Source organism: Grammomys surdaster, unplaced genomic scaffold (genome assembly GCF_004785775.1).
Source record: "Grammomys surdaster isolate TR1022 unplaced genomic scaffold, NIH_TR_1.0 125688, whole genome shotgun sequence".
NCBI classification, from domain to species: domain Eukaryota; kingdom Metazoa; phylum Chordata; class Mammalia; order Rodentia; family Muridae; genus Grammomys; species Grammomys surdaster.
The window spans coordinates 398,319-416,832 of NW_021620524.1; the positions used below are offsets into that span (position 1 = coordinate 398,319).

Genomic DNA, 18,514 nt, shown 5'->3' on the forward strand with positions numbered 1-18,514 from the left:
GAAGCTTTCAGAGAAAATAGGTCACTGAGGAGGTAGATATTCAGGGGCTAAATGCCTCCCCTCTCTCCCCCTCCTCTCTCTCCCTCCCTCCTCCCTCCCAGCCACCATGAAGCAAGCTATACCTTCCTCCTCCATATACTTGCACCACCATGACATTCTGCATCTTGAGCCAAAGGAATGAGTCCAGCCAACCTTGGACTGAAAGATCTGAAACCTGAGCCATGATAAATCTTTTCTTTTATGTCAGGTACTTTGTCACAGCAACAAAAGACTCAGGTACATGGAAGACAGAGCCCTGAAGACACACTATCACCTTTTTGGGCCACATGTAAGTACACTCACTACACCTGGACTCAAGATCAAAGACAAAGCCTGGATTCTCATGTAGAAGCTGAGTTCCACTCTTATCTACTGGCTAGATGTAATTCAAGTCCCTTCCCTTATCCCCATAAGCCCAATATGGCTAGGTAAAGCAAGCAACTGGGTATCAGGAACTATATCAGTCTGTTCACACAACAGAGATCAGCAAGCATAAAAATGAAACCAGAGAGCAAAACACATGGAGCTCCCACAAAGGCGAGAGAAGAATGACTTGTGAGCGCACTGGCACTCACGGCCCAGGGACTGTGTGCAGCAGTTTCAGCATCTTGCTGCCACAGCTAACCTGAACTGCTAGAACCTGTGTTCTTCATCTGGCAAAGTCAGCTGCACAACTCTCCAGTAAACTCAGACAACACATCACCAGAAGACAGACAGCATTGGACAGTGTGAGAGTAAGCTCAGTAAATGAAAGGTTTTGATTGGGTAGCAAGATTTCTCTATAAATTATTTTTCATCAATGGGCCAGCAAGTCACCTCAGTAGGTAAAGATGTTTGCCACCAAACCTGACAATCTGCTCAGGGATCTACGTGATACAAGCAAAGAAAAGACCCCCAAAAGTTGTCCTTTGACCTCTGTATGTGTGCTATGACATGCATGAAAGACATACAAAATAAATATGATTTAAATTTTTTTCATCAAATGGCATAAACGCCACCAGAGTGCCCCCCCTTTTTTTTGAAACAGGGTTTTTTTTTATGTAGCCCTGGCTGTCTTAGAACTCACTCTGAAGACCAGGCTGGCCTCAAACTGAAGAGATCAACCTGCCTCTACCATCTGAGTGTTGGGATTAAAGAGGTGTGTGCCACCACTGCCCAACTAAAATTCCATTCTTAATGCATGTGTACATGTATTTCGGTACATACTGTGCATCCAAAAAAAAAAAAAAAACCCAAGCAAGACCCTACAGAGAATGGCAAATATATATTGATGTTAACACAAATACTGTTTTATTTTGTTTAGGTGTTTTGAGGTTTGTTTCTTTGGAGACATTATCTTACTAGGTAGACCAGAGTATTCCCCTGATTGCTGAGATAACACATATGCTACTATACCCATCCGAAAAGAAATGTATCTAATGAAAAGACATTCGCCCAAACAGATACACAGCCACAAGAGAGTTATAAGATGCTCAAAATCATTGTCACTGAGGTAAAATGCAAGCCAAAATCACATCAACATAAGGGATATACTCCTTTATACTCACCAGATTGAGTATAAAGGTTGGCTTCCTTTTTCCAGAAGGAACCAACTGTGGTACACCACTACTGGAGGTATAAGACAGTACTGTGGTATGAAAAGTAGCTTGGAGGACAGAGGACTGTCATTCGATCTGGTATGTACCAAGAGAAAAGAGGGGGAAACTGTCATTCAACCAACACTGCTGTAGAAATGTCCACGGCAAAACTACTTATGACAACCAAGAGGAGGAAACAACCCAAACATCACTGTATTCAATCGTTAAAAAGGAATGAAGTTCTGAAACATGGGTATAAGCTTTGGATTCATTGTATTCAGTGAAAGAAGTCAGATCCAAAAGTTCTAACTCACAGAGACAAAAAAGCAAACTGGCAGTTGTCAGTGTTGGGGGAAAATATGGGGACTGTGATTGGGATAGACCAAGAGAGAAGCAATGTCTGTGCAACACTATACACTCCACATGTCACTGATCCGGTGAGTCTGGAAGACAATATGATCAGTAAAGTAAAACCTTGCAAGGGTGAGGGGACCTAAGTTCAATCCTCAGGACCACATGTTTTTGTTTCTGTTTTTTTTTTTTTTAAGGGGGGGCAGGCATGGTGGTATATGCGGCTGTAATCCCAGTGCTGAGATGAAGACAGACAGAAAGCTGGGGGACTACTGGTCAGTCACACTAGCATACTAGAAAAGCTCCTGGCCAATTAGAAACCCTGTCTCAAAAAGCAAGGTGGAAGGCCAGGGAGCTGGCTCAGTGGTTAAGAACACCTATGACTCTTGAACAAGACTCAAGTTCAGTTCCCAGCACCCATGCTGGGTGGGGATCCAACATCCTCTTCTGGGCTGCTACAGGCACCTGTATACATACACACAATTTAAAAATAAAATCTTTAGGAAAGAGGTGAAAAGTGCCCAAGGAATGACACCCGATTGTCCTCTGGCCTCCTCACACTTGTGTTTTAATACATGTTCATGCATGTGTACATTCACACATATATACACAAAGAACAATTTCGTAGAACACTATATGAAATGTTTAAATAAAAGATGAAATTTCCAGGCTTGGTGACACACACCGTTAACCCCAGCACTCAGGAGCAAGAGGCAGGTGGATGTCTATGAGCTTGAGGCCAGCCTTGTCTACAAAGTTAAGAGAAGAAGCAGTGAAAAACATTACATAGGAAAGGAGAAGAGGAAGCAGATCAAAATGAATGTCTTGAAAAAAGTAAAAAGCTAAAAGACAGTGCAGCAAACTGAAAGTGATGGGCTCGGGACACAGCCACACAGAACGAGTAACCTTCAAGATAAAGCTTGGATAAAGGAAAGGCCAGCCAGGGATGAAGGGTTGAGGATATTACCGTCATATTCTTATACTGATGGTATGTATAGCATGAGGAGGAAAAAGGAAATCTTCATGTCAGTCTTTAACTTTACCTGTCCCTGTTCGGTTTAACTATAAACCTCTGTGTATAGCTGTGAGCAAAGCAAATGTGCCCAGGAGACCTAATTCCTGAGCTACACCTGGAAGACTAACAAGTCCCAAGCTGGGCCAGAAAACAAGGCCCCAGAGCTGCTCTGCTGGCCTGGGAGAATAGACAGGTGAGGAAAACTGTGGGAATCCTCAAGACTTGGCCCAAGTTCACAAACCCAAACTGAGTTTCCCAATCAAAGACAAAGCAAGCTGCTGCGCAGTTTCAGGTTTCCCTTTAGACACAGAGCATCGGCGCCAACCAACACCAGGAGGGACGGGAAGAACCAGGGACTGTTTACACAAACACAAACAAAAAGCCTTTCACCCTCAATCATTCACCCTGAAGGCTCTTCAAGAGCCACGGGAACCTGGTTCCACACAGCTCAGAGGTAGAAGAGCCAGCAGAACATGTGCTCTACACAAGCTGCCCACAGGCCACATTCTGGTGCAGCCAGTCCTCCCACCACAGGGCACCACTCAGAGAGGCACCACTCACCCTCATGGGCCTTTGTAGAAAAAGTGCTTTATGTACCCAACAAAATAAAGACCTCCAGTCTGTAAAAGCCTAGAGCGGCATTGTCTTAATCAAGAAATTAAGTGGTGGTGTCACACATCTGGGCTCATGTTCCCTAAGCTCTACACTCACCCTCTTAGGAGAACACGTGAACAATAGAACTCTCTCTCTCACACTTTGAAGGAGAGTAATAAATACAGCCCGAGCCATACAAAAAAACTGTAAAACTACTTAAAACACTGAAAGGATTTTGTTGGTTTGAGGGTTTTTTTTTTTGGGGGGGGGGGGCCTCTTTGGCATTTTATTTTGTTTTGTTTTTGTAATTCAATTGCAGGTTTTTGAGCATGAACTCTGTAGACAAAAACTTTATGTTCCAATGTCAAAACTTTGGACACACCTGAGCCCTAAAGTCTGTGTGGTGGCACTAAGGGCTCCATGAACATGTCCACCTTCTGCCTTGTGGCAGGCAAGGACCCCTAAGGCTGTGGGATGGGACACAGGCCTCACTGGAGTAATCAGTGATCACAGCCCACCTCTCATCAATCCTGGAGAGGTTCTAGGCAGTAAGAGCACAGAGGGAGGGAGGTGGGTCATCTCCCACCCCCCCATCTAGGCCAGATGCCCCACTGGGCCTACAGGAGCTCGGAACAGCTCTGTCTACTGAACGGCAATACTTGACCCCTGGGCTACAGCTCCAGGACTGTCCTGTAGCTTTGAGCAAAACAGGAACAGTGCCAAGGACCAAACCCAAGTCTAGGAAAGTGCCCAGACCACTAGGAACAGAGCTTTCCACAGTCTAGTTGGGACTTACCTTAACACAAATGGAATAGGAAGGAGGCTTGGGAAGCAGAAGAAGGCATGCTGGGAAGGAGCCATCCATCACCTCAGAGCTAGTTCAAGACAGGGATTATTAGGGGCTTGGCAAAATAATTTGTTTTCCTGGATTGTCTCTATCTAACTGAAAAGAAATTCCAATTTAAAAACCCTAATAGATAATCATAACCCCTTCAACGGAAAAAAAGCCATGGAGGCAAGGCCAAAGACTGACTCCTAAGACCTGGGACAGCCCCTGCGCCTTCAGCTACTCCTCTTAAAAAGTTTAGGAGTACACAACTACCACAAACCCCAGAACCATGTGCACCCCCAGGAATCTGGAACTGGGCAGGATGGAGCTGCTGCTGTCCGTCTCCTGTCACCCAAGGACCCTGTACTACTATCCCAATCATGTCGCCAGCATAGAGCTCAAGTTCAGGGGAGACCAGAGTAGACAGCCTCAGAGTGAGCTGCCTGCTGCCTACAATTGCCCCCAGGGCATTACAGGGCACTGGGAAGCTGAAGCCAGACTTGTGACATCGCTAGAACAATTCCTATTTCCTTTTTACTTTCCAGATGTTCCTCACAAAAGGAACACAAAAAATTAGAGGAAAAATCTTCCTGTGACTATTTGTAAGGAGGTCGGAAATATAGGTGACTTCCCTTCCTTCTTCAAAGCTGTTTTATGAGAGAGGCTGCTGTGTGAAATGAATCCACAGACCTGGCAAAGTCTGTGCTGACCCTCTTCCACAGCGCATAGCCCTGCACTGCATCGCAGGAGACTGTCAGCTCAGCCCAAGCACAGGTAAAAAGATGCTGAAGGGACAGGAAGGGAACTAAGAGCCAAGCCATGCTGTGGAGGAGTACCTAGGCTAACCTAGCCACACTGCTTTGCCTTCCAAACCCTGCAGGAAAGCGTGCCACAGATGGCTCCAGCAGGGACCCAGGAAGAGTCTCTGATGTAGCTGAGCAGATTCACAGCACTACCTATAGCCAACAGCACCTGTCTGCATTCGGTTGGGATGCTGCTGTCCAGAGGTGGCAGCTGACCCAGACACCCACCCACTCTACACCCCAGCTTACCTCCTCCCATGTCACATGATGAGATTGTTATCTACCAGACTAGGTTGCTGGGTCAAGTTACTTAACCCCTCTGTGCTCATTTGACTCCTCTAAAGCAGGTGCACAGCAGTTCCTGTGACTACAAGGAATGATGCAAGTAGCACTCAGCACAAGGACCCACATGAAAGATGTTCAGGAAGTACCAACTGCCACTCCCAGTCCTCTCCCCTAAGATTTTACTTACTTCTCAGAAACTTCATCAAGACATCTAGGTCATGCAGAGAACTGAAACCAAACATAAGGGTTCAGACCTCACTAAGGGCAAAAGAAAGAAGATCTCCTTCTTTAAAAAAAAAAAAATGTGTGTGTGTGTGTGTGTGTGTGTGTGTGTGTGCGTGTGTGTGTGTGTATGTATAGGTATTTGTGCATTCCTAGTGCCTTCAGAGGCCAGAAGAGGGCATCAGCTCCCCTGGGACAGTAGCTATAGTTTCAAGCCATCGTGTGGGTGCTGGAAATTGAATCTAGGTCCTCTGATAGAACAGCCAGTGTTTTTAATGCTAAGCTATCTCTCCAGCCCCATCCTTCACTTTCTAAGGCATAAGTGTAGAGGTCAAAGAGGGCAGGGAACATAGCAACAGAAAGAACCATTAGGGAAAGCACATGAACCTTCAGTGAGGGACCAAAGAAGAAGCCCTGATCTACAGACAGAACCCATTAAAAGCCCAAGGCCTTGGCTTTCATCAACTCTGAGAGTTCTTTCAAACAAGCAGCAGTAAAGAAGCCCCACTCTGCAGCAGACAGAATTGACTCCCTACAGAGAGTCCTCAAGCCCTCCTAATCCTGTGAGAAACTCACTGAAATATTCAGAGCAGTTAGAACAAGGTATCAAAGCAGGGTCACTCAAAACCCTCAGAAACCAGAGATCCTAACTGTGTAACAGGCTTTATGGAAATGCTGGAAGATACAGTTCAGGAAACTGAGAATATAAGGAGAAAGAAGAGGAGATTACATACACTCTCATTAAGCTAGAGATAGCCCTTAGTCAAAATCTAGAGCACGGGGATACACCATCAGGTCACAGATGCCAGGCCATGTAAGGAAATGGTGACAAGGCTGGGCCTCCAAATGTTCACTAAATACCACTCTTCAGATCAGAACACCTGCTGCATGAAGACTCCTTTGAGCCAATATGTCTGTTCAAGTGTTTAGGGGTTAGTGTAGCACTGTCCTCACTATGAAATGCAGAAAAGAAGATACACAGGAAGTTGCAGAGAAGAGGGAAGGAAATGTAGAAGCTTTAATGCAGCAAAGATAGGACTGGCCCAAGTGAAATGGCAGCATGGATTCAGGGAGTTTGCTCCCCACACTAGGAAGAGGGACAGCCCTCAAAAGGATGTGGGAGGTGACACAGAGGCAGAAGAGTTAAGGGGGTCAGTTAAAAACACCTGAAATCTGGATTTCAAATTAGAATCAGGGAGTAAAAAATGCTCAGCAAAAGGTGAGTAAGAGCAGAGGGAAAAGGGTAAGACATTCATTCAGCAAGTTCCTGCCAACCTTCCTAGAAACTGGCCTGCCCCAACTGCTCCAGAAAAGAGGTGCAACAGAAACGGCACTAAGATCATTCTCAGCCTCACCTCTCCATTTTTCTCTCTTCAAGTTATGAGATGTCCAAAGGCTATCATCTTCTGTGGAGTTCCTTAAAGTGGCAGAGTAGCTAGGGGACTTCACTGTACTGGAGCCTCAGTAAACACCCACAGAGTAGAAGCACTGCCCCAGGAACCCGGTACAGACCACTTCCAGGGCCACAGATGTAACAAACTGGTGAGTATCTCAAACCAGGAAATAAGGAAACCTGCTACTCAGCTAGAGGTGTGAGGAAACCCTAGGGAACTGCTATTCTTACAAGACTGCATTTGGTTTTGACTCTTCAAATAAATGAGACAAAGTAACTAAATTAAGTTTTAAAGAATGAAACATAAAGGTAAAGCCAAGTAAAATCTTAAGTCTCAAATGGGTGTGGGGAGAGCACCAGTGCTCTAAACCTAGGGAGCCTTTCGTGTGTTTTTGGTGCTCTGGGCCTTGCCAACAGCTTCAGGTATGATCAAGAGCCTAACCAGCTATCACACTGTCCTTTCCCTGTCCCCAAACTGACATCACATTCCAGCCTTCACTGCTACCTGCACAAGCCTCAGAGAGAATAAATAAACAGTGGGGGGTAGGGGGTTATAAAATGGTTCCAAAATTAAAAACCTAAGTTATTGCTTAAAGAGGGAGTGTGAAGGTGAACACACTGACGACGCCCAAATGACAGACAGCACATGTCAGCTCCACAACCAGTATAGGCCCTAGGCATGTTCTGGCAGGTCCCTGTGACAAGGCAGCACGGTTAGCATCCTCTTTGCCACCCTAGTTCTCCCAGTGACCTGAACAAAAATCCTTGAGAAGAAGGGTAAAAATCACAAAGGTGGCCAGAGGCTTCTCTAGATCTCACAGAAAAAACACAATTAATGTTTTCTTCGGTGACATGTATTTCAAGACAAATTTGTATTTTTCTGCTTCTAGATACAAACACTGAAGTACTAAAGCGAAGCACTACACCTGAATCTTTAATGAACAGCACTATACTCTGTATCCAGAGATCCTGACTCCTCTGCAACTGGGCAACCCTCACAGGACCCCACACACAGTGAACCCAGAGTCCTAGGGGGGCACCTGGAATGGCACAGGACTCTCTGGGTCCCTGCTCAGTGAGGCTACGTGGAGCTCAGTGGGTGCAAACACTTGAATTGTAGCTGCAGGCGGAGGAATATCAGGTGCATCTCTACGCCCTGAGGGCTCGACTCCTACACTTAAATCCCTCCCACTGGAACAGCCGGCTCCAGTTTCACCGAGCCAGCGAGCCAGCGTGAGAACAGATCCTGCTCCTCAGCCCTCAGCACCTTACACAGAAGGAGGACTCCACATCCCAGCACTGCCTACCTTTGGTAAGTGCTTACAATTTTTCAAGTTTTCTTTAAAAAATACTCTATAATGTCTCTTGAGGAATCTGTCGGGTAAATAGTTTGCTGTTGTCTGCTCTTTCCGGCTCTCTCTATTCCCTAAGGATTACTCAGAACCCGGCAGGTGCATCTTGGGGATGCAGACCACAATTACAGAACTAATAGAGTTCATACATTATTCCAAGACTATGAGCAAGGTTATTTAGAAATCAAGCCTTCCTTTCTGTTATAAAATTTATTTTAAAAACAAAAGATGAATTTACAGTATTGCTTAACTGTTCCCTACTTTTCAAAGAAATTACGATAAATTTTGATATAAAAGAGGCAAAAATCACATATGTTTATAGAGATATAACTATACAACTGCTTGGTTTCGTTTCTAGTTTAACATCTAAAGCTTTTCAAGTTTAAAATAACTGCTGCTTTGACAAAACCTTTCAAAAACTGAGAAGCCAACAAAGTTGAAGTTTTTGTTTGGTTGTTAAGGTTATACATGTTGGGGGGGGCATAAATCTGTATGAAGATAATTACTGACCAAATAATCGACCAGGCCTGACCAAGTCAGATCTCATTTAAGCAGAAGTGCCTACATTGGCTATGCTGGTGTTCGCTGAGCACTAGCAAAGGCTCTCTGAGAGTCTAAGTTGCTGTTAGAGACACAGGAGGCAACAAGGCAAGCTCTGGTGCAATGCTGGTTGGGAAGCTGGCTGTGTGCACTCTGGGAGCCAGCACAACAGAACTCACTTGCTTTCTGGATCCTTTCTTCCAAACACACTCTAGAAAACTGCTTTCTGCTAAGGTTATGGCCGTTCTAAGTTCACCTTCACCTTAAAGAACAGAAAGTTTGGGAGGGAGTGGCGGCCAGTTACTGCAAAAGCTCAAATGAAGTAAAACTCACAAATCTCGTTCTTGCGACACCCCAGTGGGTAGACGACAGTGGCGTGCCCTTGAGTGGTGCAATAACGCCACATCACAGTGCTGTAATTATAGCATGCCCTTCACCACGTTCCACCTGCGAGGCTCTGTGCCAGACAGCTGGACACCACCAGGAGGAATATTACAGCACTGTCTTGATTTGCAGGTCAATTCACAGGACAAACATAGCTGCCTAGCCCGTCACATCGCTGTCCTATAAAGCAAAGCTGTAATTACCTCCATTGTGTCCTATCAGAGTTCTTTTAAATTATTCTTTCTCTTGTCTGATTTCTAAGTGTAAGCCCCTTAGAAACTTTTAAAACCTGCCTACCAGCCACTCACTGTTGCCTTAACAGCAGCAGCCACACTACAGGTCCACACTCAGGGACTGCTGAAGTTTAGTGCTTTAAAGACAAACAGAACACTGTGGCCAAGTGAAACTACACAGTGCTCACTGTGTGTGGGCAGGTTATCCCGGATAGCACACTGTGGGCAGGAGGAAGGTGCTCTCAGCCCAGGGCCCCTTCTGAATGCAAAGTCAAGTAGTTGAATATAAGAGATATTGAAGTCTCAAGTCACACAGCTGATGTATGTCAGCAAAAAAAAATGGGACACAACTTACAGATCTTAAGCTGGACACTGTACATGTTTAGGTCACTGTATTATTATACATAGTGTATGCTGCATTGAAAGATGATTCAGGGAAGGAAGTCTGGGGCCAAGGTGGTCTGGGGAAGCATGTTTAAGAACAGGGCTTCCCCAAGACAGATAGAGAATAGCTCTCTACAAGAAGCCCTTGACCCAGGCGGGTTGTCTGTAGGAAGACACCCTCATGAACCCCCGACCATCGTGTGGGAAGTAGAAGGGAGGAGGGTAGGGTGTCAGGTAAAACCCCTCAGGGATTGTTTCAGCATCAAACATGCTAACACTACAGTTCTCAGACAGCCAGAGCTCCACATACAGTCTCCCAGAGATGTATTCCCAAGTAGTAACAGGCCACCCCCAAAAAGGGAAGCCACATACTCTTCTTGTGCCTTCAGGAAAAGCTTCACCTTTGAATACAAATCCAAACTTACTGTAAACAGTCAAAGTTCTTGGCTTTCCTGTTTTGGCAACAATGTGTGCTTTTGGGAATATTTAACACCAGCAGCTGCCAGTCAGTACAAAGTCCAGCAGGTATAAACTGACCAAACAGGACTTGCTATAAGCCTCCGTGTCCACAGACATATGTGCCTGGCTGCGGTCATGGCTGTGAGTTAATTTCTTCATAGTCATAAACCTCACTTGGTTAGGACAGAGAACTCACAGGCTGACATCATCATTCAAAAGCTTACAAAAGCATCAATTTTATCCCACTTACTTCTCTAACACAGTAGTTTTATAGATGAGTTACGCCCGCCTTACACCTGCCTCCAAGCAGTGAGCTCTCTGCTTTAATTAGCAATTGTGAAATCCTGAGGGGTCAGTTTATCCAAAGTTACTGAAACGATTATAGCTGAGCCTCTGTTTCTATCCATTCGCTTTCAGTTTTAATAAACATCAGGAAATAGTCTCACTCTAGAACCCTGCACAAGAGCCACAGCTACTTATCCCACACAGCCTGCTCACTGTCCTAGAGATTACACACATACATACACACACACACACACACACACACACACACACACAATTACTCAGTAATAATTATTTTCTCGGTTATTTAAGACAATATATTGTGATTTGTAAACTACCTGTCTCTTGTAAGACAAGAAAACCTTACCATGACAATGTACTTATTTAACCACTGTAGATGTTCAATATTTAACCACAGTGGTATGCTTACTTCTTCTACCCAAAACCATCAGTAATGTTTACTACAGTTGCTCCTCTGAAGGCCCATCATTATGTCCTTACATCCTGAGGGGCTCTTCTAGCCTGTGCGGTACACTTGGTGTACTGTCCCGTGTCTGTCCCCAGGAACTGGGAAGCAGCTCACACTCAGCAAAGGTTTGCAACTGTCATCATTCTGCTCATGGTGCTCCCAGCTAGTGATGAAATCATCTCTCTCAGATCTGTGCCATGACATATCCTATACAGCCATGGGAACCTGACTTGCAGAGGTTCTCACGCCTTCAGAATCAAGAGTGTAATGAGCATGCCAGCACAGGCCCCACTGACTTATCGAGCTGCCCTCATCAGCTAGTCAGACAAGGAAGGCTTCTCAGATTCCCTGACACAGGCAGGGAAAATGCACTCCGGGTATAAGCTGGGCCCGCAGACATTTCTTTACATTTTTCCTTTTAATAAGAAGGAAAAGAATAGTCACATGGCTATTACTAAGTGTTGATGTGATCAGCTTTGACATAGGACTTCTGTCTTCACTTCAGCTTCAGCAGCAAAAGTGAAATCCAGGTAGGACCCACTTTGACAGCTCAGTCTCCCATACTCCTCGCCGCAAAAGAGTCTAGGATCCTAGCTTGCTCCCTGGCACGGGGCATCTGACATTCTCATCTAAAACGGGTGCTTCACTCACTGCTATGCAGACTCTCACCACGGACTGCTTTCAGGATGGGCTGAGCCACTGTTCTCCCAAACAACTACTAACGAGCCCTTAACTCTGATAATAAGGTAGCTGGACAAGGGCACTTCAGCTTTTTGTGGGCTTCTTCTTGCTTTGAGAAAAAAGTCTTGCTAAGCAGCACAAGCAGTCCTTGAACTTGAGAACTTGAGACCCTCTGCCTTAGTCTACCCTAAGTGATGGAATTGCTGGTACCACAGTGACAGATATAGTTTGTGTGTGTGTGTGTGTGTGTGTGTGTGTGTGTGTGTGTGTGTGTGTGAACTAGAAGAGAAACCAAAAAAAAAAAAACCTGATAGCATCCTCAGAAATATGAAGAATGTAAGTAGACAAAACGATTCTGTTCCTATAGGTAGCCGCTCCACCCCACTGCCCACTCTACAGATGCACACTGGGAACAGGGGTCACAGACAAGAGTGAGGACTTAATCGTAAGACTTTAGTTCTGTTCCTCAAGGTAGGGTTTACAGAAGATTGTGTGTGTCTAGTTTTAGAGGGCATGACTTTACATGTTTTTTACAAACTCAGTTTTGTAGCTGAAAACACGTTTCTTAAATAATTTCCACTGAATGTTATTTTTAAGTGTTTAAAGTATTTAGTAGGAAACCCTTCCCTTTTTCCTATACAAACCAGGTTGAGGAACCCGACCTCAACCGTCACTCTCTACCCAAGGTCCACCTGGAGTCACCCCAGATGCCCAGGGAGGCAGCTTCACTAAGTCCTCAGCTTTTGGTTAGGAAGCACACTATGAGATCTGGGTACAAGGGGCTCCTGGGGCAGGATGGCCTCCTCCCTCTAGGCTGCTCCGGTCTCTTGAGGAGGTTTATATATTCAAGGAAGGGAAGGACAAACCTATGAGTTATTCCCAAACACTGATGAGTGGCAAGGCATAAAAGCTACTCAGGGACTCACAAATCATCCTAACAGCACTGCAAACTGAGTTGACCTAAATATAGCATTCACATTTATATTGAGGCAACATAAATGCTACTTACTAGGGCTAAGGGTGTAGTTCAGTGGGTAAGACCATCTACCCAGTGATGAAGTTAAGGACCTGAGTCTCACCATCACCACCCCTGAAGTACAATCCTGGCTGATTAAGATGGGCTTTTGTGGTTTTAGAAGCAGTAGAGTAAGTCCTATGTCTTAAATATTTTTAATTTTAAATATTCACACACATAATATAGCAGCAGCATAGCTAAACCAGGCCTTGGAGCACTCAGCTAAACAACACCATAGCACATTCACTAAGTGTCTGCTCCCATAGAGCACACAGAGGGGAGGCTCTGGTTACAGAATCCTATCAGCAACCCCAAACAATTAGACCAAGAGGAAGTCCAGACTGCAGGACATAGATCTCCAAAACTCAAGGATCACCTTTAACACTATGCTCTCTTGGTCTCCAGGCAATTCTTGCAGGTCAGACTTAAGAAAATATCACAGGATGCTGGCAGCCAGGAGAAGAGACTAGTAGGAATGCAGGTGTCAGCTGCTTTCTAAAGGTACTAGGCTCCTAGTCTGTCTTCAGTGTGACAGTGCAGACACTGACCCTCTAACCCTGCACCTGACACCAGTCTCTGTCTGCCTTCACAGCTGTAGGTGCCAGACAGAAGGAATTTTCCTTGTTAGGCCCTCCGCACATGGAGCTGGCTTCAAATAAAGTACTCAGAGCAAGAAAGAAGACAGTACTCACCTCCTTCAAAGCCACCACATCCTGGTCAAAGAGGAGGCAGCAGTGACCACACACTGAGCAGACCAGAGTCCAAACACAAAGGATAATGAGTCTCCTAAAGGAACGGAAACCAAAAAAGCCACACTATATTCCACGGCCCCCAGGAAAGCCCTTCAAGTACAAATGCTTCCAGTGTCCTTTTACATGCAATGAGAAGTCACATCTTTTCAACCACATGAAGTATGGGCTCTGTAAAAACTCCATTACTTTAGTGTCAGAGCAAGATCGTATTCCCAAGTGTCCCAAATCTAGCTCGCTGGACCCTAAGCAGACCCACCAGCCAGAGCCCGCCTCAAAGCCAGCCACTTCCAAGTCTCTCCTAAACGGACTCTCCAGCTTTGATTCAAAGTCTCAACAGGGCACTGCAAAGGAAGACGCCAAAGAGAACCTAGAAATGCAGGCTCGGGGAGCCCACAAGGGTCCCCAGAAAACAGCCCTACAGAAAGAAATGCCACCGGAAGCCATCATTAACACCCAGCCTTGCCTCGACAATGGGGTCCGACCTTCAGCATTTGTTCCAGTTGGGGAGCACAGACTTAGGGGGCCAGAAGACACAGAGGCTCCTGAAATGCTGGCATTAACCAACTCTACCACCAAAGCCACCTCATTCCACGGCAAGTCTGCATTCCATACTCCTGGTTATCCCTGGAAAGCAGGCTCCCCATTCCTCCCTCCTGAGTTTCCACATAAAATCCAATCTACAAAGGGGTTTGGTGCTATCTCCCCCTACATGCATCCTGCAATCCCAGAGTACCCCCACCCCTTCTACACAGAACACGGGCTGGCTGCCATCTATTCCCCCTACCTCCTGACCGGGAACACACCTGAGTGTGAGACCACTTTGCTGTCTGTCTATGGCCAAGACCAAAGACACTTCCTGTCTCATCCTGGGCCAATCCCCAAGCACTTGAATGCATCTCCATCAACATATGACCACTACAGATTTTTCCAGCAATACCACTCTAATCTGCCGATCCCTTATGGATTTTACAGACCAGACTCTGCATTTCCCTCCTACAGTCTCAGGCTCCCATCTGTCACTGGCATCACACGAGATCAGAGCTCTCGCTTGCTTGAAGATGCAGCCCTGGCTTACCCAGCCTCAAGTCCCTCAGAGTTAAACCTTTCAAACTCCCACAGGAAACACATAGAGTTTGAGAAGGAAAGTCCAGCTCCTGAGGCAAAAGATCCTTCTAAAGATGGGCAAAGGGATGCAGAAGAGGCCAAAATGAGCCCCCGAGCAGGGAGCGCTGCCACGGGCTCCCCAGGAAGGCCAAGCCCCACCAACTTCACCCAAACAAGCCAAACATTCGAAGGCCTGTGTGATCTCTCAAACAAAGCGGCCTCCTCAGGAACCCTGGAGCGACTCCAGCAACCTGAGCCGAGCCCCACTACCTTCAAACCTGTCCAGAAGGGCTCAGAAAGTCCTCACTCTCAACCTCCTGCAAACAGAACAGAGTCTCCAAAAAGGTAAGAAACTTTCTTTTTCAAAATCTCCAATGTAGTTTTGTTAAACACCAAGTTCATGCTTGTTCAGAATGCTTTACATGATGTTTTCCTAAGATTTCTCTTCATTTCTTCTAGCCTCCAGGCCATGAACAATGACTCTCCAGCCCAGAGAGGGAGCAGTGCCTCTTTCATCACAGAGGCCCCTCCCTCCAGCCCAGAGGACCACTCTAGAATAGGCCCCCTCAATCTCTCCAAGAAGCTGGAGACAAACCCTGCAGCCACTTATGGACCCATGTATGCAAGCAATGCCCAGGCAGATACTCTGGGCTTCTCAGGGCTGCAGGACCTGCCACTCAATCTGTCCGTAAAGGATCCCTGTAATGCCTGGGCTCCAAGGCCTGCCCTCCCCAGCCCACCACAAGGTGCAGAACCTGCTGCCGCTCCAAAGACTGAGACAAAAGGTTCTGAAGATAGGACAAGCCGTGTGGAGACACAGCAAGACAAGGCCCACAGCAGAACAACCCCAGATGTACACACGGTAGACAGCAGTGACGAGCAGAAGCAGACGGCAGCTGTGGCTCTCTGTCAGCTGGCAGCCTACAGCCCAGGGAATGTCCGAGTGGGTGATGAGGAAAACACAGCCCAGGAACCCACCTGTCAAGATGTGCCCACCCTCAGTTCTACAGAGAACCAGGAGGCTCAGTGTGACCTCAGACCCAAAGGACAAAAGAGGACAAGTCAAAGGGACGCAGGAAAATCCCAGCAAGGAACTAAAAAGGCAAAGCTGAATGACACTGTGCCAAGAGTGCTCACTCTACGCAAAAGAACCCGGGTTTCCTGAGGCCTCGTGTGTACTGGGTGCTGTGGCTAAAGAGATGCTTTTCACACTATGTTCCAAGCAGCATCCTCACTTTTTTGCTTTTTGGAGGAGGCACCATCTTGCCATGCTGTTCAAGCTGGCATAAAACTTGTGATCCTCCTGCTTCTGCCTCCTAAGTGCTGGGCCAGCCAGTATTCCCACAGTTTACCTTCACTTTTTATCAAGTCAGTTTTTATAAATACGGTTTTTCTTTTCTTTTCCAAAAGGACAAAAGGCTGTAATCTGTTCAGTTTTTTGTAAACATTAAGATAAATATTAAAAGGTGTTTCTACTTCTGGTTGTAAAAAAACATCTGAGTGGCTTATGCTCTCCAAGACTGATAAATAACCTGGGATTTCCTGTTTGTGACACATCAGGGAAATATACAGAACTAGCTCAGCATGTGAGTAGACTCACAGAAAGGACCTTTCACAAGTACTGTTTTTCAGGACTAAAACTTTTACTGTGTTCCTGTTTTCCTATTAAATAAATATAGTTATGTGTTTTGATGCTACAAACATCTTCAGTTTAAGTATCAACTGTTACATGTAAGAAGTGTTGTGATTATTTCTAACTGAACCGTCCACAAGCACCCAGAGGCTGATTTTGCTAGTAATTTGTTCCTATCAAGGAAGTGTATTGCTGGTCAAGTTAGGATCACCTACTTCTATTTGCTTATGATGTCACAGCAAACTTTCTCACTTAGGCTCATGCTCCACTTCCTAAAATGATGTTCATGTTAATTTTCCAATAAACTCATGTGTGAACTTTGAGAACACATAAAGCAAACATCAACGTAAACTCTATGGTATTCTTTAGAGTGTCCTGCCTTAGTATTCAGCAAGAAAGAGCTGATAGCTGAGGCAGCAAATGAAACTAAGAAAATGCTTCAGGGATTGGTAAATAAATTAGTAGCCATAGAGTCCAGGCATGTAGTAATCCTCACCGTGGGGTTTTTCAAAGACCACCGAGGACTCCTGAGTCTCTGAGTGCCTGGAGGACAAGGTCAGGAGCCTGGCAACTAATGCTGTGTGGGAAGAGCTCCACTCCTCTCACTCCTAATAGCCAGCCCTTCTCCTACTTCTAGACAGAGGCAACCTTTCACCCAACATGCCAGAACCAAATGTAGGCACTGAGCTCAGGAATTCATGCTTCCTTTTTGAGAAATCCTTTTGCTCAGCCAGCAATTCCCAGCTCCCAGTCAGCCCCAACAGAGGATGCCCAGAGACGCTGATTGATATTCTTTCTACCTTCAGATGATGTTAGAAATAGAGAAAAATGGGCTGAAGAGATGTCTCAGTGGTTAAGAGCACTGGCTGCTCCTCCAGAGTTCCTAAGTTCAATTCCCAGCAAACATATGGTGGCTCACAACCATCTGAAATGGGGTCTGATGCCCTCTTCTGGTGTCTCTGAAGAAAGGAATGGTGAATACATAAATAAATTGGTCTTTAAATAAAAAAAAAAAAAAGAAAAGAAAAAGAAAGAAATAGAGAAACACTTTGCAACTGGTTAAATGCATATAAAACTTCAAATACCAGCATAAAAGAGGGATGTGGGGTTTTTCACGACAGTTATGAAATATTTAAGGCCAGTGCTACAAACCATTTCTAACGTGGTGCAGCAGGTTTCCCGTTCATGGAAGCAGGAAAAACCTCTGTTAAACCTGGCAAGACAGGAGGAAGAGCCCTTTCCATCCACAGAGCTGGGAAAGGCCTTTAGGTCCATCCAAACCATCACATATATTAACCCAAACTTACTCTCTTGTGATAAAAAAAAAACAAAAAACAAACACCTAACAAATATAATTATCTTACTTTCCAGCTTGACTCTTTTTTTCTTTTTTATATTTGTCAAACATACACCAATATGTTTGACAAACAACAAAAGCATGACCCCTCCTACTCTCCAACAAGTGAAGGCCTGGCGGAGGAGAATGATGGCCCATGCTCATGACCCCACATAAGAACTCAGCCCTCCACTCAGGTCCCTAGACTCTGAAGAAGCATGATGGATAGCTCACTCATTGCCTCTATCATCTTAAGTGGCAAACAAGAAGAACCTAGCCAGCTGCCACCCATACCTGGGTGAAGCATGAGAAACTACTCTACCAAACAGGAGGTGTTCGGCCTCCAGGAAATTGGTCTGTACATTGGTACCATGGGCCTCAGATCAGGGACCTACCAAGGAAAATACCATCCTCCATAGACGGTTGCTCCAAGGGTAACTTTCAACAGTGTGCTCATGGCAACTAGAGTAGACATTCAATCTGCCTATAAACAAAAGGAATCTCTATACTACATTTAAAAAAACAAAAAAAAACAACAAAAAACTAGGGTCTTACTTGTTTCCCAAGTACTACCTCTCTACCTTCACAGTACACACAAAACAAAACAACCTTTCAAGATGAGTTAAACAGAACCACCACATGACCTAGTAGCAATCTTAGTGACAGACACACCATATAGACATAAAGCAAAGAGACACTCTCACCTCCTTTCCACGGCACCCAGCAAATGGGATCGTGGGGAGAGTGAACGCACTGCAGTGTCACTTATAGAAGCAGGACAC

At 45.5% G+C, this 18,514-nt stretch overlaps 2 protein-coding genes across 2 annotated transcripts in view; one reads left to right on the top strand and one right to left on the bottom strand.

Annotated features, from left to right (window-relative positions):
* The window catches only part of Tbcd (tubulin folding cofactor D), a 167,658-nt gene that overhangs the window by 84,989 nt on the left and 64,155 nt on the right, over positions 1 to 18,514 (bottom strand). The gene's annotated exons all lie outside the window — the stretch shown is intronic.
* On the top strand, positions 8,308 to 16,752 carry Znf750 (zinc finger protein 750). Its single transcript, XM_028787875.1, has 3 exons — positions 8,308 to 8,420; positions 13,500 to 15,108; positions 15,223 to 16,752. The coding sequence occupies exons 2-3, from the start codon at positions 13,685 to 13,687 to the stop codon at positions 15,926 to 15,928; spliced, it is 2,130 nt and encodes a 709-aa protein (XP_028643708.1). The 5' UTR covers positions 8,308 to 8,420; positions 13,500 to 13,684; the 3' UTR covers positions 15,929 to 16,752.

Excerpts from the sequence above, each read along its gene's own strand:
- Znf750 (XM_028787875.1), top strand. The coding sequence starts at position 13,685 with ATGAGTCTCCTAAAGGAACGGAAACCAAAAAAGCCACACTATATTCCA. Across the intron at positions 15,109-15,222 it reads AGAACAGAGTCTCCAAAAAG|CCTCCAGGCCATGAACAATG; the intron begins GTAAGAAACTTT and ends CATTTCTTCTAG.